The sequence below is a fragment of the Chlorocebus sabaeus genome, chromosome 2 (assembly GCF_047675955.1).
Source record: "Chlorocebus sabaeus isolate Y175 chromosome 2, mChlSab1.0.hap1, whole genome shotgun sequence".
NCBI classification, from domain to species: Eukaryota; Metazoa; Chordata; class Mammalia; order Primates; family Cercopithecidae; genus Chlorocebus; species Chlorocebus sabaeus.
Window position 1 is genome coordinate 63,289,930 of NC_132905.1, and position 24,384 is coordinate 63,314,313.

The following is a 24,384-nucleotide window of genomic DNA, read 5'->3' on the forward strand; positions in this document are numbered from 1 at the left end:
TAACTGTTTGTTTTTCTTGCTTTTTGGATAAGGGACCCCACATTTTCATTTTCTACTGGGCCCTGCAAATTATGTAGACCTCTCTGCTGCTTGTATTATTAACCCCTGGGGGTGGGTGAGTGAGGACTGGGGAAAAAGCAGTAGAATCCTAATAGTCATTGGAGGCTAGAAGGACAGACATGTTATAGAATCCTTGCATTTGTTTCAGAGATACACCTTGGGTTCTATGTCCAAGCAGATGGGCCAGCCTAGCGGTGCTCAGGCCTGTCCCACCCTCCTCTTGGACCTTGTCTCTCCTTTGGTCTGAGTGAGCATCAGCATCCCTGACCCCTCCGCCTCCCCCCCCCGCCCTTCATCCCCACCAGCCTGGCTCCCTCAGTTCCTGCCCCAGCCTATGTGGGAGGACGAGCAGCTGCCTTTTTAGAATAGCCAACATTAGGCCTGGTTCCCTAACAGCAGAGCCTGAGATGGGGCAGGCAGGGGGTGGGGGTGCTCTCAGGAGAAGAGGCAAGAAGCAGGACAGGGCAGGGGAAGGGGATGAGCAAAGACCCCACTGGAGTCCAGCTTCTGGCTGATCTCACAGGAAACTCTGGGATGCAAATGACATCAATAAATTGTTCCCTTTTTGACAAAGGCTGGGCTGTCATACCTCCTTGTCCATCCATCCGTGACTGTAGGCTAACCCGGGGATGGTGACGGGGTTACCTCAGGGTTCAGCAGCCCCTGCTCGGCCAAGGGCAATTCTCCTCCATAGAAAGGGTCCACTATGTGCCTTAGCCCTGGGGGATGGGTGCACTTGCTCTGACAGGAATCTGGGCAGATCACCGGCAGTATCCACTACAGAGTCTAACCCAGAACAAGGAAACCACAGCCCAGAAGTGACCTTCACAAGAAGGCACTTGGGGATTGAATGGTCAACCCAAGTCAAAGCCACATATCCCAACTTCCAGACCCAGACTCAATTGATCTCTTGTCACGGACCTGTCCAGGAGACACAAGGGCTCTGCATTTTTTCATTTGCTCCATCTGATACATGGCGGTGACAACACTGTCTCATTGGGCTGTTGTGAGGAATAGAGAGGTTGGGGCAAGAGTGCCCTGGGCAGGACCTAGCACAGGGCAGTGCGTAACACACATTCCACAAGGATAATATTTTTAAGACATCACTGTCATTTTCTTTCTCACGCTCTCCGATACGAGAGCTGCTCCCTCTTGCCTGAACATATATTTATCTCAGGAAGCATTGGAATTGATCTAAGTGGCGTGTAAAGGAAAAAGCAAAATACTCTGTGTTCAGTATCTGACTTCCAAACTTGAATTTCTGAATTCTATAGAAATAATTGTGGAAAGCAGGGTTTGTTGTGAGACAGAAGAAATCTGCCAATTCCTAGATCACTCCTTCAGACACCAAGGGCTAAACCCAGCCACCAGACAGCAAAAACACATCAGCCCCTGAGGACAGAGGTCTCTGTTTCATTTGCTGATGAATCCCCAGAACCAAGAACTGGCTCTGACCCTAGTGGATGCTCATTTTTATCTGTGAGAAGGAGAAAAGTGGAGTTATCAACAGTGTGGTCAGGTACAAGGGAATTTGATAGTCCTATCTGCAGGGAATGTCTCTCCAGAGATGAAGATGTTGTAGAAAATCTTCCTCCTCTGGCAACAGAGAACAACAATAGCAGGGCAAAGGGCTGCTGGGGGTCCTCACTCGTCAGAGGAGAGGACTTGGGGCACCCCCAGCAGGAACCTTGCTCACCAGTCCTCTGGGCCAGGCTGTCCTGTGGCTGCACAGCTGCCCATGCTGCTTCTCACATGAATGGGGGCCCTGCACTGGGATGGCCCTGGTGGGGAGAGGGATTTGCTGCTGCAGTCCTGTAGTATGGATGCCAGAGAATCCAACTGAGATCCTCTCACTGCCTCATGCCCTGGGGACTGGGGAGGCCCTGCAGGAACCAGCTGGGTCAGAGACCAAGGTGAGGGACAAAGAGAAAAGCTTAAAAGCTTGAGATGAACTGTTGCATGTGCATTTTGGAGGTAGTTCCTTTGCCCCTTCCCTCACCAAGGTTGCATGAGGACAGGCACTCCTACTCCTGACCCCTGAGAAAGTACATGGGCATGATCAGAGGCTAGGTCTGTCCTTGACACCCATAGGAGACTTGCTCTGGGGCAGACTCTTGATTCTGTTGTGTCATAAAATCCTTTGGCATCCTGGTAAGGTCCGTAGACCCCTTTTCTTATTTATTTACTTATTTACTTATTTATTTATTTGTTTGTTTATTTATATTTTTGAGCCAGAGTCTCACTCTGTCACCCAGGCTGGAGTACAGTTGTGCAATCTCAGCTCACTGCAACCTCCACCTCCTGGGTCAAGCAATTCTCCTGCCTCAGCCTCCTGAGTAGCTGGGACTACAGACACATCCCACCACACCCGGCTAATTTTTGCATTTTTTTAGTAGACATGGGATTTCAACATGTTGGCCAGACTGGTCTCAAACTCCCAACCCTAGGTGATCCGCCTGCCTTGGCCTCCCAAAATTCTGGGATTACAGGCATGAGCTACCACGCCCAGCCACAGACCACTTTTCAGAACATAGACTTTAAATCCATAAAATAAAACACTAGGATTACAAAGGAGACCAATGATCCTGAAATAGGCATCAAAATCACTTTAAATAGCTTTCATATAATGACAATATATGCCTCCTAATTAAATAACAAGATTTCATGGCAGGTCTCTATTATAATTTTGAAGTTGTGATAACATGTAAGATATTTTGAGGCATCCTCATTGGTTTAACTGGGGAATAAAATATCTGTGACTTGCTGGCACAAAAATCACATGTCTTTGCTTACATTCGTGATTGAGGGAAATGCTAAATCTCAGTTGAGACTAAGAAAAGTGAAGGTGTAATATTTTCTCCATCACTATTCACAAACTCACAGAATTCAATCCACAGCTTTGGGGGTTCCAGGGATTCCAGGTTAAGAACTCCACACTCTGAGGCCTTGTGAATGTCTTCCAGAGGGTCCCTCTGACGCTTTGGTGATGGTTTTCAAAGCAGCCAAATCTGTGCCTCCCTGAAGCCAGGGGAGGAAAAGCTGCTGAGGGAGGGGGTGGGGGCTGAGTGGGAACATTCATCTGTGTGGTCTCGGGACTCCTGCAGCAGGATTCACAGTGCAGGTTCCTGGGGCCTGGCACAGACTGACTGATTCCAATACCCAGTGCCACTCCTGGGAATATGCATTTTATTTTTTAAAATTTATTATTATTGTTTTTCTTTTTGTGGAGATGGGGTCTCGCTATGTTGCTCAGGCTGGTCTTGAGCTCCTGGGCTCAAGCAATCCTCCTGCCTCTGCCTCCCTAAGTGCTGAGATGACAGGTGTGAATGACCACATGCCAGAATCTGCACTTTAAACAGAAGCCCAAGTAATAACTTAAACAAACATCCAGAATTTCCCTGGTGCTTTGTCCCAGTTAGAGACTCAAGATAATGGGAGAGGGCCTGGGATGCTCCTCACACCTCCTCTGGCTAGAGTGCCAGTGGCATCATTGCCGGGAGATGAGCCTGCAGCTCCTAGCCCCTCCAGGGCCCCTCATGTATAAGTGATGCCTGAAATGTGAGGCTACGCTGCTGCTTTGCCGGGAAACCTGAGAAGAGGAGTGTGTGGCCGGATTGATGGGCCGGGAACTCACCGCCTTCCTTCACCCATCTCTCTCCTGCAAACTTCATCCACCTCTACATTCAATCTCAAACCAAGAAGCCCTGGCTGCTGTCAGGTCTAGGAGGGGAGGCCAGCCACCATGAGGGAGGAAAGCGGCCCAGGCTGAAGGTGTGCATGCGTAAGCACGCTGCGTGAGCCTGTGCGGGACCCCAGCAGCCCTGCTGACCATGAGCCACCAGGTAAAGGGCCTGAAAGAGGAAGGTGAGTCCACGTCTTGATCCTATGTGGCCCGCCCACAGGGTTCCTGGGCAGCAGCAGGGGATGGGGGAAGCACATGTGGTGTTTAAGAGGCATAGGGAGGAGCTGGGTTTGACTCCAGGGCCTGCCCCCTGCACGCTGAGAGACCTCGGCTGGTTATTCAACCTCTCTGGTCCTTGTGCATGAGATGGGGATAGTCATCACCTCCTTGCAAGGCTACTGGAAGGATTCAAGACAACCCGTGCACCGTGCCTGTGTTCAGGCCAGCACTGGAGACTGTCCCGGCCGCTGCATGTTCCTCAGAGCCTGCTGGGGCCTCTCAGCCTTCTGTTGTCTCAGTTAGGGTTGCCTGTTCCGAGCCAGCCCCTCAGCAGATTTCTATCTGTCTCTGTCTCTGTCCAGGGCAGGGGGTGGGGGATGTTCTGACCTCATGACTGACAGTATCAGAGAAATGTCACAGGCAGGGGACTCTATAATTTGCTGAGCAAAACCACTGGAGCTGGGTCCCAATTTGAGGCAGACACAAACCAGCTGAGGGGTCCCACAGTGACTGGGGGGCTGCAGGGAGGGGGACTCACCGGAGGTCAGCCATTTGTCAGCAATCCTGTCTCTTACAGCACGAGGTGGAATGAAAGGGCGGGCGAGGAGTGGCTCTCCACGCACAGGTGAGACGGGGGTGGTGGGTGTCTGGGGAGCCTGCTGTGCCTGGGTGCCCTGTGCCCAGCCCAACAGTCCAGCTACCCATCTGACATTCTCCTTCATCTCCTTCCCTCTCATTCAACACCCTGCACGGAGCCTTCCTGGGAGGCAAGCTGTTTAACATGGGAGAGGGCAGAGTACCACTCAGAGAAGGTGCTACTTAGCACTCGGTGTCAGGGGAGACTCCCAGGGTTAGTGACACTCTGAGCTGAGCCTTGAGAAGCAGTGAACCTTCACCAGACAGAGGGCAGGGAAGCTCGGTGCAGGCTTCTGGTGGGTGGTGTGGCCAGACCCACATCCAGGCTGCCAGACTCCAGGGCGAACACTCTTAACCTCCAACAAGTAGCAGCCATAATGGGTGCTCCATCACCTTCCCATTGGGAATGTGACCACAGCTCTCCCATGAGCTGGCGAGGGAGCCAACTTGCTCCAAGAGAAGCAGGAGAGCCCAAGGAAGCCACAGGTGAAGAGAAAACCCTTGGTTGAGACTGAGGGTTCAGAGGAGAGGGGCAGAAGCCACACTCACAGGCTGGGCATCTTCATGTCACAAAATATTATGGATGTGATGCTGTTTTCTTCCCCTTCACATCCCAGGCAGGGCCGGGTCCTGCACCCAACCCTAGAAGGCAAGAAACCAGAACCTCGGGGACCAATGGGGTTCTGGAGGGTTGGAAGAGATCTCCTTCCTCCCCCATTCTGGGAGGGAGGGCCCTATCCTGGCCCCACTCTGGCACGCCATCAGCAGGGAGCTGGCCCCAGGAGCCCCTTCATCTGCCCTTTCCCCTCCTGTGACTCGCTGCTGCCTGGTTGTCGGGAGCCTGAGTCTCAGTGAGGAGCTCTGTTACAAGGGGAGAGACCCAGGAGCAGGAGACATGGAGGAGCTGGGCAGAGGCTGACAGGGGATTCTGCTGTGGCGTCTCAACAGCCCTTCCTGGCCCCCATCCCGGAACTTGCCTCAGCCACTGTCCCTTCTTCCTACCCCACCAGCCTGCCTCATCCATTCTTTATCTCAATCCAAAGATGTAGGACCAAACCTGAGAAAGTTCCCTGCCCCAGGGTGGCCAGACGAGAAACCTTCCTCCCGGGGGTCAGGCCGCGGTGCTCCTGTGGTGACCACCGCCTGTAGGATGCTCGGGCTGGTTCTCCACACTCCACTCCTCTCGTTGTCATCCAGATGTTGTCCCTTCCGCACCTAGCCTGGCCTCCCTCTGCCTCCGCTGCAGGGCTGTGCCGTGCGGGACTCCCCTGTGAGCAGTAGTCCTTGAGTAGGACTGAAATGGAAGACCATTTTGCCTAACACACAAACCCTTTCCTACTGAAATATTCCATGTCGCCTCTGCCATTTTCCCTTTCCCATAGAACACAGGAAATCGGTCAGAATTTTCACTTCACAGATCTAAGTGGTGAAGGGGTGCAGTAAAGTTAAATATTGAGAATATATTAAATTAACTGAAACCCAGCCCCATGAAGCTTTCCATTTTAAATCTCCTCTGGCGTCACCTGCGACGGGACCTGATAGCCTCATCCTTCCGTTTATACTCTACCAGGAGGGAATAAAAGTTTAAGAATACAATGTTCTTTTCTCAGAATAGCTACAGTTTGTTACTGTGTTCGTTGAAAAGAAGGATGAGAACTCTCCTTCCTCCTGTATCATTTGGTAAACGCACTGAACTGTTGAAATGACTGGACTGGAGGGCGGCTGCAGCCTCTCCTCAGCCTGTGTTTTGCACTGTGAATTCTCTGACCGAGTCAGGTGCTACACAGGAGGAGGCCTGTTACGTTTAGGAGAGCGTGTGCTGGGCTTGGAGGCCTTCCTAGCAAGACAGCTGCCTTTCCAGCTCCTAAATTATGCATTATGTGGAGTCTGCTGAAAACTGATTATGAAAGAGGAAAAAGCAGCTGATTTTCTGTGTAGAAGTGGTCTGGGGAAGATTGAAGGGCAAATTCTGGTTTGTTTTCCACATTGCATGTGAATTTTGTTCAGTTGGAGAACTAAATTACAGTAGGAATTACAGCTCGGAAAAAAAAAAAAAAGTGTAACACCAAATTGTATCTACGGTGCTAGGAAGGGTGCTTGGTGTAGTTCATTATCACAATGAAAACCATTGTATTAGCTGACTGAGAACACAGAGAGAGCTCACAAGAGGATGCAAACAATGACATTCCCATTCAGTCCTTTCAAGCAACATAGAGTGATCTTTATGGGAGCCCAGGGAACCCTTTCCATGATCCCTTGCCTTGATCTCTGCTTCTCTGTCCTTTCTGGGTGCTGGGCTCAGTCCTAGAGCTCTCTTAGGGGTCATGGCTGTGATAATATTTGTTTTGCTCTGTCCCTTTTCCAACAGGGAGAGGAGCATTTGTAAGACAAATCATCGCTCACTGGCTAACACTGACTAGCTTCCTACCTTGGATGTTAGGCAAAAATAGTATTTCTTTATGTTGTCTTATCAAAGACTGGTTTTCCATAGGGAGTGAGAAGAAGGAAAAGGTTGGGGCAGGAGTGGGCTAAGGAAACCTGCTCTATGATTAATACAGGACAGGTTCTCTTAGCTCACTCCTGCAAATAGCACACAAAACTTTTCTTTTCTTTTCTTTCCTTTTTCTTCTTTTCTTTTTTTTTGAAATGGAGTCTTGCTCTGTTGCCCAGGCTAGAGTGCAGTGGTGTGATCTCAGTTCACTGCAACCTCTGCCTCCCCAGTTCAAGTGATTCTCCTGCCTCAGCCTCCCAAGTAGCTGGGATTACAGGTGCACGCCACCACGCCCGGCTAATTTTTGTGTTTTCAGTAGAGACAGGGTTTCACCATCTTGGCCAGGCTGGTCTCAAACTCCTACCTCATGATCCACCTGCCTCAGCCTCCCAAAGTGCTGGGATTACAGGTGTGAGCCACCACGCCTGGCCGCAAGACTTTTCAATGCACCTATGCCAGTTGTCTCATCAATCCCGGCAGTAACCTCAGCATTTAAAACCGAGTCTCAAAGACATGGAGATGGCCAGGCACAGTGGCTCATAACTGTAATCCCAGCACTTTGGGAGGCTGAGGTGGGCAGATCACTTGAGGTCAGGAGTTTGAGACTAGCCTGGTCAACATGGTGAAACCTCGTCTCTACTAAAAATATAAAAATTAGCCAGGCGTGGTGGTGCTTGACTGTAGTCCCAGCTACTTGGGAGGCAGAGGTGAGAGAATTGCTTGAACCCAGGAGGCAGAGGTTGCAGTGAGCCTAGATGGCACCATTGCACTCTAGCGTGGGCGACAGAGAGAGGCTCTGTCTTAAAAAAAAAAAAAAAAAAAAATGGAGATTATTAATGATGGCTTCACACCCGTGTTGGTGCCTCTTTTTGCCTTTAAAATAAGTGCAGCAATCACAGCTACTATGCTCACAAGTTACCTTGCCTGTAGCAACTGCGGAGCAGTGTTACCCTCCCCACATCACCTTCTTCCATGTTGCTAGTGTGACCCTTTGATGCAGACCTTGCCCCAGCAAACATGCTCTGTTATCACACCCTTACCCTCCGGATTTCAACCCAGTTCCCTGTGGGTGCGTTCCCCTCTCCTCCTGCCTCCCATACCAGAACACACCTGGGACACAGCTCTGCCTTGGTCACCTATGCCCCAGACTCCCTGGCATTTCTGCTGGGGCCCCTCAATCCCCTGTTTCCTCTGCCTGGAATCCTCCTAACTTGCTACCACAATCACCCCCTCCATTTCTCTACCCACTTCTTCTCTTGGCAAACTCCTATTCATCCTTCAGGATTCAGAGTAGCCCCTAGGTATGTATTAAAGACTTCATAGTAATTATTTTTAATTGAGCCGTAAAATATTTCACACAGTAGATAAATCATAGGTTAATCAAACATTATTCTATTACTGAATATTTAGGTTATTTCTCATTTTTATAATAGAAATAATGTTGCATTGAAGATTCTTGGGCTTGGGTTGACTCCTACAGGTGGAATTAATAGATCAGAAAGTACTTTTAGGCTGGGCGTGGTGGCTCACGCTTGTAATCCCAGCACTTTGGGAGGCTGAGGCGGGCAGATCACTTAATCTCAGGAGTTTGAGACCAGCCTGGCCAACATGGCGAAACCCTTTCTCTGCTACAAATACAAAAATTAGCCAGGTGTGGTGGCACACACCTATAATCCTAGCTACTTGGGAGGCTAAGGCACAAGAATCTCTTGAATCCAGGAGCTTGAGGTTGCAGTGAGCCAAGATCGCACCACTGCCCTCCAGCCTGGGCAATAGAACAAGATTCTGTCTCAAAACCAAAAAAAAAAAAGAAAAGAAAAGAAAAGAAAAAAGAAAGTATTGTAAAGCTCTTGTTACATATTGCCAAACTGCATAAAGAGCTGCATTACAATTTTTATTGCTACCAGTAATAAATATACATTTTAACAAGTCTCATTAGTCCTGGATGGAAAATTTTAAAAACCTAATACCATAAACAAGACTTGAAATCTCATTATTGACTTATTTTAAATTTGTTTTGATCATTAGAAAAACTGCATTTTCACCTGTTTCCTAGTTGCATTTCCCCATGAGTAACTTACCTGTTCATAAGTTTTGCTTAACAGTCTTTGTGTCCTCCCCCATATTGATATGTGAGTTCTTTCCATTAGTCTCATGTTTGATTAAAAATTTTTCTTACTTGAAAAAAAAAAAAAGATTCAGAGTAAGTGTTGGAGAGGAGAATTTTTTTCCTCTACCTTCCTAGGTTCAGTGACTACAGGCTCTGTGAATCAAACCGACAAAAGACAGATCAACAAGAGGGGGAAAAAGGATTGGATTATATATGTACAAATGAGTGTTCACAAGGAAGACGACTTAAGGAGGTGGTTAGAATTTGGGGCTTATATACCATCTTAGAGGTAAATATCATCTTAAAGGGTGATAGAGTGTGGAGAAGAGGCTTGACAAAGGAAAAGCATTTTGGGGCTTCTGGGTAAGTTACGGAAGGTGACTAGGAAATGTATGGTAAATAAATGTTACTTAGTAAGGTTTGTTAAACAGGTAAGAGTCTTCTCAGGTGCTAAGAGCTGTCTCTAGAGTAGTTATCTTCCAAGTATAGGAGAGGGAGACCCCTTCCAAATGGAAATATACGTCCTGCTTTTAGTCCGAAAGGGGAAAGGAGCGACACATATGTAATTGCTTTCAGCTTGAAATAATCTTTATGCCGAAGCGGCATATTTTGGGAAGGTATCTTCTAGTCTCCTTCATAAACATCAGTTCTTTGTGAAGCATTTCCAACCATCCTGACGATAATTTATCACTCCCTTTCTCTTTCTGTATTTTTACAGTCTTTTCTCTTTAGTCCACCATTTTCTATCTTTCCTTCCTTCCCTCCCTCCCTCCCTCCCTCCCTCCCTCCTTTCTTTCCTTCCTTCCTTCCTTCCTTCCTTCCTTCCTTCCTTCCTTCCTTCCTTCCTTCCTTCCTTCCTTCCTTCCTTCCTTCTTTCTTTCTTTCTTTCTTTCTTTCTTTCTTTCTTTCTTTCTTTCTTTCTCTCTCTCTCTCTCTCTCTCTCTCTCTTTCTCTCTTTCTTTCTTTCTTTCTTTCTTTGACAGAGTCTCACTCTGTCACCTAGGTTACAGTCAGTGGCGCATCTTGGCTCGCTGCAACCTCTGCCTCCCAGCTTCAAGCAATTCCCCTGTCTCAGCCTCCTGAGTAGCTGGGATTACAGGCAAGCACTACCACGCCTGGCTAATTTTTGTATTTTTAGTATTTTATACTTAGTATATTTATTAATATACTAAGTAGTTAGTATTTTGTGTTTTTCTTTTCAAAAACAAAATACAAGGCCAGGCACGGTGGCACACACCTGTAATCCCAGTTACTCGGGAGGCTGAGGCAGGAGAACTGTTTGAACCCGGGAGGTAGAGGCTGCAGTGAGCCGAGATCTCACCACTTCACTTCAGCCTGGGTGACAGGGTGAGACTCTGTCTAAAAAATAAAATAAAATAAAATAAAAACAAAATACATTTATCTAAGTTATTGTCCAAAGCTGGCTCCCTAACACCCCACAACCTGTTGATAAGACAAAGCTGATTTATTGCCTATAGCAGGCAAAGCTTTGGCAGTATCTTACAGAGGGGAAGGTAAGGCCGGAACTTACTGAGAATTGGAAATTTGATTGAAGGCAGGTCTTTCAAAGTGAGAACTGGAATGAGATTGGGTAAGAATCACAACATAATAGTCCACAATAAACAGCATGGCCAGGATTTTGAGGTGAGGCATTCAAAGAATCTTAGAGCCCAGCTTGAAGAATTGACAGGTCTTTGGGAAAATCCTGTAATGAACAATCAACATTTGCCTGGGTAGGAGATGCCTAGAAAAATAAAGACACGCTCATGAAGCAGAGGCATAGCACAAAGTCATCTTAATACAGACACTAAGGTGTAGCTGGGCTGTCTGTGTCCACACTCAGTGTGAGGGAAGATGGTTTAAGTTCTCAATTTCTCCTTGTGGTCATTCTTCAGCCCAAGCTGAAGGAAAAGCCATCAGTATGTCAATCTAGATATTCACCAGTATTTGAGGGGTCATCATTTCATATCAATTGTCTGTTAACAGTTGTTTCACATCCAGTTTCTGGTGGCAACTGTTTCAACCTGCATGTCAGATTTTCCAGTTCTATTTTTTTTTTTTTTTTTTTGAGACAGAGTCTCTCTCTGTCACCCAGGCTGGAGTGCAGTGGCATGATCTCGGCTTACTGCAACCTCCGCCTCCTGGGTTCAAGTGATTCTCATGCCTCAGCCTCCCAAGCAGGTGGGACTACAGGTGCTTGCCACCATGCCCAGCTGACTTTTTTTTTTTTTTTTTTGGTATTTTTAGTAGAGATGGGGTTTCACCATGTTGGCTAGGCTGGTCTCGAACTCTTGACCTCAAGGATCCACCCGCCTTTGCCTCCCAAAGTGCTGGGATTACAGGCATGAGCCAACGCGCCCAGCCAGATTTTCCAGTTCTCTTTAGTGGATAACCCTTGCTGGATGATTAGAATAATGGCAGCAGTGCAGCAGCATTTAAAACTCTGGAGATCCCACCTCTGAATGCTGGCACACAGACAAATACTAAGAGAAGGATTATCATCAGAGTTTGTATAATCTACTTCTCAGCTGGGAGCTAAGAGTGCCCCAACTAAACAAGAAAGTAGATCTCATCCCGAATCTGGAGTCCATGTAACCAAATATGAGGTTACTCATCAAATTACCCAATTTCTGATTTCTTTGTTTACTTCCTAGATCTTTTTAGTAATATTAAAGATTTCAGAGAGGTCTGCAGGAATGTAAGTACAGCATTCTTCCTCTAAAACAGCACACATTCCCTGCCTTAGGAGATCAATATCTTATCTAAGGCAGCTCTGTTCTGGACCACCACCCACCCAATCTCATAAACCTCTTGACAAATGAGTTTTATGACCTTACTGACATTGTCTAAATCATCTGCTATTCTCTCAACCACAGCATGCTACATTTACCCTACTATCCAGATCTCTTGTAAATTATGAAATGAAGGTTGGGTGCAGTGGTTAACACCTGTAATCCCAGCACTTTGGGAGACCAAGATGAGAAAATCACATGAGGCCAGGAGTTCAAGGTCAGCCTGGGCAACATTGCAAGACTCCATCTCTACAAAAAAATTTAAAAATTGGCCAGGCATGATGGTGCATACTTGTAGTCCTAGCTATTCAAGAGGTGGAGGCAGGAGGATCACTTGAGGCCAGGAGTTCAAGAGCAGCCTGGGCAAATAATGAGACCCCTGTCTCTACAAAAAAAAAAAAAAAAAAAAAAATGAATTAGACATGCATGGTGGCACACACCTGTAGTTCTAACTACACAGGAGGCTGATATGAGAGGATCTCTTGAGCTCAGGAGTTTGAGGCTACAATGAGTTATGATGGCCCCATTACACTTCACTCTAGGTGACAGAGCCAGATCTTGTCTCAAAAATAAATAAATACATACACACATAAAGGCATGCATACATACATAAAGTATGAAAAGAAGTGTCTTGAGGGGAGAAGAAAGAAATCTAGAATGCCCCTAGGGTACTTAGGATTTCAGTTCTCAAACCAGGGCCCAGTTTTTCTCCTTCTTCAATGAACTATCTACTGATCTCATTTTACTAGAGAACAAATTAATAGATGATATCATAGACAATTCTGAGAGTAGGTATTAGTTTACAAAGGTAAGAAGTTCCTGTCTTGTTTGTGAGTAAGTCAAGAGGCTTCTGTTCCTTATCCAGTATCCATCACCGGGGGCCATTCAGTCATCTGGTTTTGGCCAGAATACTCCTATGTGATTGTCAAATAATGCTGTAAACTGTTGGTACCATTCATCACGAATAGTTTGGTGTCAAGCAGGTAATTGTGTAGTTTTGAGATCACTAAGTAGATCTAAAGCAAACAGAAGAGGAAGAAGAAGAAGGAGGAGGAGGAGGAGGAGGAGGGGAGGGGGAGGGGGAGGGGGGAGGAGGAAAGGAAGAAGGAAGAAAGAAGAAGGAAGAAGAAGGAGGAGGAGGAGAAGGAGGAGGAAAGAAGGAAAAAGGAAGAAAGTAGAAGGAAGAAGAAGGAGGAGGAAGGAGGAAGAAGGAAGAAGAAGAGGAGAAGGAGGAGGAAAAAACAAAACTGATGTCTTACTTTCTTTGAAAGTAGACAGTCTCCAAAACTATACCACCTATTCCTCAATCCGCTTGTAATTCTGTCAGTGAAAGTCTGGTCACAAAGACTAGCTCTCACAAAAGGTCCCCAGGTAGTGTTTCATGGAGGCAGGGCCCTTCTAGGACATGAGGAAGCTTTTGGATTTCTCCCCGCCTGACCTATTGCAGAGTTGCCATCTAAAAAGTCATCCAGTGGTTGAGTCCAGTTACCCAGGAAACCAACTGATTTCTTAAAAGGAACTGGAACCAAATTAAACTAGGTGGCTCCTGAAGAAAAATGTGCACTCTAGACAGTTCATGGGTTAACTGTAGCTGGGTACTAAACTCATACCAACAAGTGATTAAGGATGTAAACAGAAATATTAAAAATATAAGTCTTGTAAGTTACATAACTAAAGTAGCCTTAAGTCAGGGAGAGGACAGGAGGTAGGTAAAAGAATAGGAAACAGAGGAATATCGATTATAGAATAGCAATCTGCAGACTTGGGCATAAGCTGTAGATCTTCGACATAAGCTGTCTACATCTGAGGCTGTCTGCTTTGGGAGGTCTCCTAAGAATCTTTAGCTTGAGGTCACCAATAGGAATGGTTTTCTAGTAATTTTAGGATGGTTTATGTCTGTTTTGTTTTTTTTTTTTTTTTGAGACAGAGTCTCGCTCTGTCGCCCAGGCTGGAGTGCAGTGGATCTCAGCTCACTGCAAGCTCCGCCTCCTGGGTTTACGCCATTCTCCTGCCTCAGGCTCCCGAGTAGCTGGGACTACAGGCGCCCGCCACCTCGCCTGGCTAGTTTTTTGTATTTTTTTAGTAGAGACGGGGTTTCACCGTGTTAGCCAGGATGGTCTCGATCTCCTGACCTCATGATCCGCCCGTCTCGGCCTCCCAAAGTGCTGGGATTACAGGCTTGAGCCACCGTGCCCGGCCGGTTTATGTCTCTTGAGTTGAAGAACCTGACCAACTCTTTAAGAGTTTCGCCAGCATGTTAGTCGTTACCTAACAGAGTCCTTCCAACTAGGGTTCTGAAATAGTTCTTTGTTGAAGACAAACTCTGGAGGGTTTAAGAAAGCATTGGGGGCAAAACAAATAGTATCTGTAGGTGACACAGACTTTTTTTTTTTTTTTTTTTTTTTTTTTTTTTTTTTTTGAGACGGAGTCTCGCTCTCTCACCCAGGCTGGAGTGCAGTGGCCGGATCTCAGCTCACTGCAAGCTCCGCCTCCCGGGTTTACGCCATTCTCCGGCCTCAGCCTCCCTAGTAGCTGGGACTACAGGCGCCCGCCACCTCGCCCGGCTAGTTTTTTGTATTTTTTTTTAATAGAGACGGGGTTTCACCGTGTTAGCCAGAATGGTCTCGATCTCCTGACCTCGTGATCCGCCCGTCTCGGCCTCCCAAAGTGCTGGGATTACAGGCTTGAGCCACCGCGCCCGGCCCCCAGACTTAAACCGGTTGAGGGTAACTTATTCCTGAAAACTTTCAAAAGTGAAACATTTCATAACAATGAAACTGACAGGAAAATTTGGATGCTTCCATAGCATGCAAAACAAACAATGAAGGCATTCTAAAAGCTTTGGGTAAAATGTCTATAATGATTAAGCATGTTTTAACAGATAATGTACACTATATCTAATTTATAAAGATGGATAACCATAATTTTTACAGAGAAAAAAATCTTGAAGTAAAACATATAATTATCTAAAAACATAATGTACATGACATACCAAGAAAATATCAAACATATAAGAAAAATATATCAAGACTATATGAAGAATATCAAGTAAAAAGATTCAGTAAGTAAGTATGGAGTAGGCCCTAAACATCTACATTTTAATAAAAGTCCATAGATATGTCTGATGTGCATCTCCAATAGAAAAGCACTGGCCTGAAGGAGGCTAGATTGAAATTAAAGAGGAAACATTGTGTCCAAATAAACATTTTAAATGATAACTGAATTATGACTGATGATTCCACCGTTGTCTAACATCAGGCAGAGCACCACCAGGACTCCGACGACGAAAGGAAACAGACCATAGACAATGGAGGAATTAACAAATCTCTGAATATAGAACATATAGTTGCTGAAATGTTTGAACATTTTACCTACACAAGTTAACCTAGAGAAGGCTAAGCATCTCTTCTGATCTGACAAGCTTCCGGCAAAATCCTAACAACAATGTATCAAATCATCCTAATTGTTTCTGGCTCCTGTATTTTAAATAAGGTGAAAGAACAAGTCTTGTGGCCTTCTAGGGCCCCTCTGGGAAATCTCAAAGGTAGTCTTAGGTAAAAAGGTATTCTGAAGGTTATTCAACTTCATTTGAGAGTCAATCTTAGAAACAAACAAAATTGTCTGGAGAGTTGAACACAGGAATAACATTTGGCTACTCATTTGAAAGTGGCGATAAAACATTTAAAATATTTAAAAACAAGCATAGAAGGTAAGGTGATCACCCGCTAAGAACCTTAACTCTTTCATAAGTGAAGAAGCTTTATTATCTTAAATAAAATTTCCTTTCTGCAAACCTTCTGCTATTTCCTATTTCCATTCGGGTTTTGTCCTTCACAGATGTCTTTACTACTCTGGAACAAGTAGGCATTTTACTTCAGGACAAAACTGTTCTTTTTTTCTTAACAAAAACACATTTTGTTACTTTGCATACAAAGTTGTACCTCTCTATCAAGATTGATCGTAATAGAGTATCATTTAATTATAACTTTTAACCAAAGGATCTTCTGTTTCACAGAACAAACTGGGAGAATGGAAAATTGTCAGCTGTCACACATCAGCATTTTAGATTAGCAAGGAACATATGTAAGTCTAGAAATAGCATATTCAAGTAGAATTAAAGATGTAAGCTAGTCTTTTACTTAATGCTGAAAAACCAAAGAAGGCATAGCGGTTTTTATTAAATTAAACATAATAAATTAGTTCATTTGCCAAATTTTTACCTAATTTCTGGGATTTAAAAAATTTGTGTTTTTTTTTTTGTTTTTGTTTTTGCATTTGTTTAGAAACAGGGTCTTGCTCTGTTACCCAGGCTGGAGTGCACTGGTGCCCTCTCAGCTCACTTGGGCAATCCTGCTATCTCAGTCTCCCGAGTAGCTAGTACTACCAGCACTTACCACTGTGCCTGGCTAAATTTTTAGATTTTTGGACAGCCAGGATCTCACTGTGTTGCCCAGGATGGTCCTGAATTCCTAGGTTCAAATTATTCTCCCTCTTCAGCCTCCCAAAGTGCTGGGATTATAGGCATGAGTCACCGCGCCCAGCCTAAGCACTTAATATCTTTTCAGCCAATTAAATGAGCTCTTTTATTTTGTTGTCGTTGTTGTTTTTTTTTTAAAGAATATTTTTCCAGCCAGGCATGGTTGCTCACGTCTGTAGTCTCAGCACTTTTGGAGGCCAAGGTGGGCGGATCACTTGAGGTCAGGAGTTTGAGACCAGCCTGGCCAACACAGTGAAACCCTGTCTCTACTGAAAATACAAAAATTAGCCAGGCATGGTGGCACGTGCCTGTAATCCCAGCTACTCAAGAGGCTGAGGCAGAAGAATCCCTTGAATTCAGGGAGCAGATGTTGCAGTGAGCTGAGAGCACGCCACTGCACTCCAGCCAAAGAGGAAAAATATTTTTCCTATCCTTCTACAGTTTGCAACTCCTTTATCTTCAGAAAAACTTACCCTTGAGTTTCCTCAGAGCATCTCATTCAGCAATCATTTCATTTTTTAAAAATAGACTTCATTTTTTACAGCAGTTTTAGGATTAGAGAAAAATTTTGCAGAAATTACGTAGAGTTTTGGCCAGGTGCAGTGGCTCATGCCCGTAATTCCAGCATTTTGGGAGGACAAGGTGGGCGACTCACCTGAGGTCAGAAGTTGGAGACCAGCTTGGCCAACATGGTAAAACCCTGTCTGTACTAAAAATACAAAAATTAGCTGGGCACGGTGGTGTGCACCTATAATCCCAGCTACTCGGTGGCTGGGGCAAGAGAATCGCTTGAACCCTGGAGGCAGAGGATGCAGTGAGCCGAGATCACACCACTGCACTCCAGCCTGGGCAACAGAGCCAGACTCTGTCTTAAAAAAACAAAACAAAACAAAAAGCTCCGTGCAGTGGCGCATGCCTATAGTTCTAGCTACTTAGGAGGCTGAGGCAGGAGGATCACTTGAGCGTGGGAGGCTGTAGTGTGCTGAGATTGTGCCACTGCACTCCAGCCTGGGTGACAGAACAAGACCCTGTCTCAAAAAAACAGAAATTAAAATTTTTAAAAATTACATAGTTTCCATGTATAACCTTCTTTCCTCCCCTAGCCCAGTGTTTCTCCTAGCATGTTGTATTGGGTGTGCTGCATTTGTTAACAACTGATGGGCTAATACGGATACATTATTAACTAAAGCGCATATTTTACACTAGAGTTAACTCTTTGTACATTCCATAGATTTTGACAGATGCATAATAAATCATGTATCCATCATCACAGTATGATACAGAATAATATGCCTTCAAAATATCCTGTGGCCCAGTTATTCAACCCTCTCTCCCTCCTGCTGAACCCTTGGCAACCACTGATCATTTTTTCCGCTGTCTCTAGAGTGTCCTCTTTCTCCAGAATGCTGTATAGTTACAATCATACAGCATATAACCTTTTCATATTGCCTTCTTTCACTTAGAAATATGCATTTCAGTTTCCCTCATGTCTCCTCATCGCTTGAAAGTTCATTTCATCACTGAGTAATAGTTCATTGTATTTATGACCACAGTTGGTTTATGCATTCACCTATTGAAGGACATCTTAGTTGCTTCCACATTTTGATAATTGTGAATAAGGCGGCTGTAAATATTTGTGTGCAGGCTTTTTTTTGGGACATAAATTTCCAGCTTATTTGGGTTAACACCTAGGAGTGCAAATGCTGGATTTTATGGTCAATCTATGTTTGGTTTTGTAAGAAACTGCCATACTGTTTTCCAAAGTAGCTGTACCATTTTGCATCCTCACTAGCAATAAATGAGAGTTCCTGTTGTTCTACATTTTTTATAGCGTTTTGTGTTGCCAATAAGCGTGTAATAGTATTTCATTGGCGTTTTAATTCACAGTTCCCTAATGACATACCATGTAGAGCATCTTTTCATATGCCTATTTACCATCTGTATACTTTCGTTGATGAGATGTCTGTTCAGATCTTTTCTCCATTTTTTAATTGTGTGTTTCCTTATTCTTGAATTTTAATGTGCATATTTTGGATACAAGTCCTTTGTCAGTTACATGTTTTGCAAATATTTTCTCCTAGTTTGTGGCTTTTTAAAAAAATTCTCTTAACGGTGTCTTTTGCAGAGCAGAAGTTTTTAATTTTAATGAAGTAAAACATCAATTTTTGTCTTTAATGGATTATGCTTTTGGTATTGTATTTTATTCTTGGTTTTTGTTTTTGTTTTCATTTATGGTGTGGTATTTTAAAAGTCATTGCCAAATCGAAGGTCATTTCAATTTTCTCCTTTGTTATCTTTTACAGTTTTATAGCTTTGTGTTTTACATTTAGGTTTATGATCCATTTGGAGTTAATTTTTGTGAAAGGCATAAGGTCTGTATCTAGATTTTTGGTTTTGGCCTATGGGTGTCCAGTTGTCCCAGCACAGTTTGTTGAAAAAAACTATCCTTTCTCCATTGTGTTTTCTTTGTTCCTTTGTCAAAGGTTGGCTCTGTTTGTGTGGGTCTATTTCTGAGCTCTCTATTCTGTCCCATTGATCTAATTCTCTTTCACCAGTATCACACTGTCTTGATCACGGTACCTTTATAGTGTTGATGTGTATGAAGTAGAGCTTTATAGTCTTGATGTGGATTGTGTTGGATATTCTGGGTCTTCTGCCTTTCCATACAAACTTTAGAATCAGGGCCAGGTGCAGTAGCTCACGCCTATAATCCCAGCACTTTGGGAGGCCAAACTGGGAGGATTGCTTGATCCCAGGGCGTTGAGAACAACTCGGGCAATATAGAGACTGCGTCTCTACAAAAAAACAAATATATATATATTTATATATATATAAATATAAAATTAGCTGGTCATGGTTAGTGTGCACCTGTAGCCCCTGCTATTTTGGAGGCTGAAGTGGGAGGATTGCTTGAGGCCAGGAGTTCGAGGTTGCAGTGAGCTATCTTCGTGCCATTGCACTCCAGCCTGAGCAAAAGAATGAGACCCTGTCTCTAAACAAACAAACAAACAAGCAAACACTTTAGAATTAGTTTATCAATATCCACAGAATAATTTGCTGGGATTTTGACTGATATCGCATTAACTCTGTAGAGACAGCTGCAAAGAACTGACATTTTAATAATGTTGAGTCTTCTTATTCATGAATGTTCCATGTTCGTTCCATTGAACATTCATTTATTTAAGTTTTTGAGTTCTTTCATCAGAATTTTGCAGTCTTCTTCATATAGCTCTTACGCATATATTGTTAGATTTACACATAAGTTTTGTTTGTTTGTTTTTGAGACAGAGTTCTGTCATCCATGCTGGAGTGCAGTGGCACAATCTTGGCTCACTGCAACCTCCGCCTCATGAGTTCAAGGGATCTTCCCACTTCAGCTTCTGACGTAGCTGGAAATACAGACTCGTGCCACCACACCAGCTAATTTTTGCATTTTTAGTAGAGACGGGGTTTCACCACGTTGGCCAGGCTGGTCTGGAACTCCAGACCTCAACTGATCCATCTGCCTTGGCCTCCCAAAGTGCTGGGATTACAGGCATGAACCACCGTGCCCTGCCAAATATTTCACTTTTTTTAGTTCTAATATAAATGGTGTTGTGGTTTTAATTTTAAATTTCAATTGTTCATTGCTGGCGTATAGGAGCAATTGACTTTTGCATATTAACCTTGTATCCTGCACCCTTGTTACAAAGTGGCTTATTGGTTCTAGGAAGTTCTTGTGGTTTGTTTTGTTTTGTTTTGTTTTTGTCAATTCTTTGAGATTTTCTACATAGACAATTATGCTATCTGTGAACAAATACAGTTTTATTTCTTTGTTCCCATTTAGTCTACTGTTAACATCCTTTTATTGTCTTGCTGCATTATCTAGGACTTCCAATACAGTGCTGAATAGGTGACAGGAGACATCCTTGTCTTGTTCCCAGTCTTGGGGGAAAAGCATCTAGTTTCTCACCACTAAGTATGATGTTAGTTGTAGGGTTTTTGTAGCAATTCTTCATCAGGTTGAGGAATTATCCCCTCTATTTCTAGTTTGCTGAGAATTTTTAAAATCATGAATGGGTGTTGTTTTTTTAGTGTTTTCTCTGCATCTATTGATATGATCCTGTGATTGTTTTTCATTAGCTGTTGATATGATGGATTACATCAATTGATTTTCTAATGTTGAGCCAGTCTTGCATGCCTGGACTAAATCCCACTTGACCTTGGTATACAACTCTTTTTATATGTTCTTGAATTCAATTTTCTCTTTTATTAAGGTTTTTTATATCTATGTTTATAAGAGATACAAGTCTGTTTTGTGTGACGTTTTTGTCTGTTTTTTGTTCTAGAGTAATGCTGGCGTCGTAAAATGAGTTAGGAAGTGTTCTGTCTGCTTCTATTTTCTAGAAGAAATGTCAAAAAAAAATTGTACCATTTCTTTTTTAAACATTTGATAAAATCACCAGTGAAATCATCCAGGCCTGGTGTTTTCTACTTAAAAGGTTATTAATTGTCGAGACAATTTCTTTGATAAATATAGGCCTATTCAGATTACCTGTTTTGCTTTGTGTGAGTTTTGGTAGATTGTGTTTTTCCAGGAATTTGTCGAGTTCATCTGAGCCAGCAAATTTATAGGCATCAAGTTGTTTGCAACACTCCTTTGTTATCCTTTTTTGTTTGTTTGTTTTGGTTTTTTTTGGTTTTTTTTTTTGAGACAGAGTTTTGCTCTTGTTGCCCAGGCTGGAGTACAATGGCATGATGTCAGCTCACTGCAACCTCCACCACCTGGGTTCACATGATTCTCCTGCCTCAGCCTCCCGAGTAGCTAGGATTACAGGCACCCGCCACCACGCCTGGCTAATTTTTTGTATTTTTAGTGGAGACAGGGCTTCACCATGTTGGCCAGGCTGGTCTCGAACTCCTGACCTCAGGTGATCCACCCTCCTCGGCCTCCCAAAGTGCTGGGATTACAGCATGAGCTACCATGCCCAGCCTCCTTTATTATCTTTTTAATGTCCTTGAGATAAATGGTGATGATCCCTCTTTTATTTCTGATATGAATAATTTAAGTCTCCAGCCTGGGCAACGGAGCAAGACCCTGTCTCAAAAATAAATTGATAAATAATGTATGTTTTCTCACCTTTGTTCTTGGTTGGCCTGGCTAGAGGGTCATCAATATTATCAATCTTTTCAAAGAACCACTCTGTGATTTCATGCTTCTCTCCGTCATTTTCTTGTGTTCAATTTCATTGATTTCTGCTCACATTTTTATTATTTCTTTTATTCTGCTTACTTTGGATATAATTTGCTCTTTTTTAGTTTTATACAGTAGAAGCTTGGCTTATTGATTTTAGATCTTTCTTCTTTTCTAATACATGCATTCAGTGCTACAAGTTTCTTTCTAAGCACTGCTTTTGCTGCATCCCATAAATTTTGATCAGTTGTATTTTCATTTAAATGTAGTCCAAAATATTTTTTCATTCTTTTGAGGCTTCTCTGACCTATGTGTTATTCAGAAGTGTGCTGTTTTATCTCCAAATATTTTGGTATTTTCCAGTTATCTTTCTGTTACAGATTTCTAGTCTAATTCCGTTATGATCAGAGAGAGTATATTGTATGATATCTCTTCTCTTAAATTTGTTAAGGTGTGTTTTATGGTCCAGGATATGGTCTATTTTGGTGCATGTACCATATGAGCTTGAGAAGAGTCTGTTGTCGTTGGCTGATATGTTCTATACATATTAATTTAATCCAATTGATTAACAGTGGTATTCAGTTCAACCACGTCCTTACTATTTTCTACCTGCTGGCTCTGCCAATGGTTGTTAGAAGAATATTAAAGTCTCCAACTAGAGTAGTGAATTGGTCTATTTCTCCTTGCAGTCTTTTTTGTTTGTTTGTTTGTTTGTTTGTTTTGTTTTGTTTTATTTTGTTTTTTGAGATGGAATCTCACTCTGTCACCCAGGCTGGAGTGCAATGGTGCCATCTCTCCTCACTGCAACCTCGCCCTCCCAGGTTTAAGCCATTCTCCTGCCTCAGCCTCCAAAGTAGCTGAAATTACAGGCATGCGCCATGATGCCCAGCTAATTTTTGTATTTTGCAGTAGAGATGGGGTTTCGCCATGTTGGCCAGGCTGGTCTTGAACACCTGACCTCAGGTGATTCAGCCACCTCGGCCTCCCAAAGTGCTGGGATTACAGGCGTGAGCCACCGAGCCCAGTCTTTCTCCTTGCAGTTCTATTGTGTTTTTGCCACATGTATTTTGGCACTCTGTTGTTAGGTGCATACACTTTAAGTATTATATATCTTCTTGGAGAATTGACCCTTTTGTAATGCTCGTTCTTTTTATTTTTTATTTTTTGGCCTTAAACTCCTGGGCTCAAGCGATCTGTCTGCCTCTGCTTCCCAAAGTGCTGGGATTACAGGCATGAACCACCACACCTGGTCTTGCCCTTCTTTATCTCTGATAATTTTACTTGCTCTGAAAACTGCTTTGTCTGAAATTACTCTAGCTTTTTTTTTTTTTTTTTTTTGATCAGGGTTAACACGGTTATCTTTCTCTGCCCTTTACTTTTAATCTATAAGTGTGTTTATATTTAAAGTGGGTTTCTTATAGACAACATATACTTGGGTCTTGGTTTTTGATCAATTCTCTGACAATCTCTTTCTTTAGTTGGTGTACTGGGATTATTTACACGTAAAATGATTATTGATACAGTTGGGTTAATGTTTACCATATTTGTTGCTGTCTTCTCTTTGATGTACTTGTTCTTTGTTCCTATTTTTATCTTCCACTCTTTTTCTGCCTTTTGCGGTTTTGACTGAGCATTTAATATGATTCCAGTTTTTCTCCTTTGTTAGCATATTAATTTTGCTTCCTTGTTACTTTTTAAAAAGGGTTTGTTCTGTAATTTGCATTTCTAACTAATTCAAGTCCACTTTTAAATAACACTATACCTCTTCATGGGTAGCGCAGGTACTTTATAAAAGGTTATTCCCAGTGTCTCCCTCCCGTCTCTTTGACATTGCTTTAATTCATTTAGCTTATCCATGAGCTGTGATTATCCAACATATTGTTGCTATTATTATCCTAAACAAACCCTTATCTTTTAGGTCAGTTATGAATTTAAAAAGAAGGATTTTATTTATTTGTTTATTTATTTTTGAGATGGAGCCTTGCTGTGTCACCCAGGCTGGAGTGCAGTGGTGCGATCTCATCTCACTGCAACCTCCACTTCCTAGGTTCAAGCGATTCTCCTGTCTCACCCTCCCCAGTAGCTGGGATTACAGGCACGTGCCATCATGCCCGGCTAATTTTTGTATTTTTAGTAGAGACAGGGCTTCACCGTCTTGGCCAGGCTGGTCTCGAACTCCTCGTGATCCACCCGCCTTGGCCTCCCAAAGTGCTGGGATTACAGGCGTGAGCCACCAGGTCCGGCCTATTTTTTCTTTATTTATTCCTTCTTGAATGCTCTTCCTTTATGTAAATCCAAGTTTCTGACCTATGTCATTTTCCTTCCCTCTGAAGAACCTCCTTTAACATTTTGAGGGGCTGGACAGGGTGGCTCATGCCTATAATTCCAGCACTTTGGTAGGCTAAGGCAGGAGAATCTCTTGAGGCCAGGAGTTTGAGATCAGCCTGGGCAAGATAGTGATACCCCACCTCTAAAAAAAAAATTGTTTTTTGATTAGCTGGGAGGCCAAGGCAGGAGAATCACTTGAACCCAGCAGTTCAAGGTTATAGTGAGCTATGATGGCACCACTGCACTCCAGCCTAGGCAACAAGGTCCCTGTCTCTAAATGAAAATAAAATAAAACCGTTTTTGCAAGTCAGGTCTACTGACAACAAATTATCTCCATTTTTGTTTGTCTGAGAAAGTCTATCTTCCTCACTTTTGAAGGATAATTTTGATGGATACAGAATTCTGTGCTTTTTTTT

At 43.5% G+C, this 24,384-nt stretch overlaps 1 protein-coding gene across 1 annotated transcript in view; it reads left to right on the forward strand.

Annotated features, from left to right (window-relative positions):
* Positions 1-3,571: 3,571 nt before the first annotated feature.
* Positions 3,572-24,384, forward strand: part of TMC2 (transmembrane channel like 2) — a 97,848-nt gene continuing 77,035 nt past the window's right edge. Inside the window, exons 1-2 of the mRNA XM_073008974.1 lie at positions 3,572-3,924; positions 4,539-4,586. Of these exons, the coding sequence (XP_072865075.1) occupies positions 3,891-3,924; positions 4,539-4,586 (82 nt within the window). The 5' untranslated portion in view covers positions 3,572-3,890. The remainder of the gene's footprint in view (positions 3,925-4,538; positions 4,587-24,384) is intronic.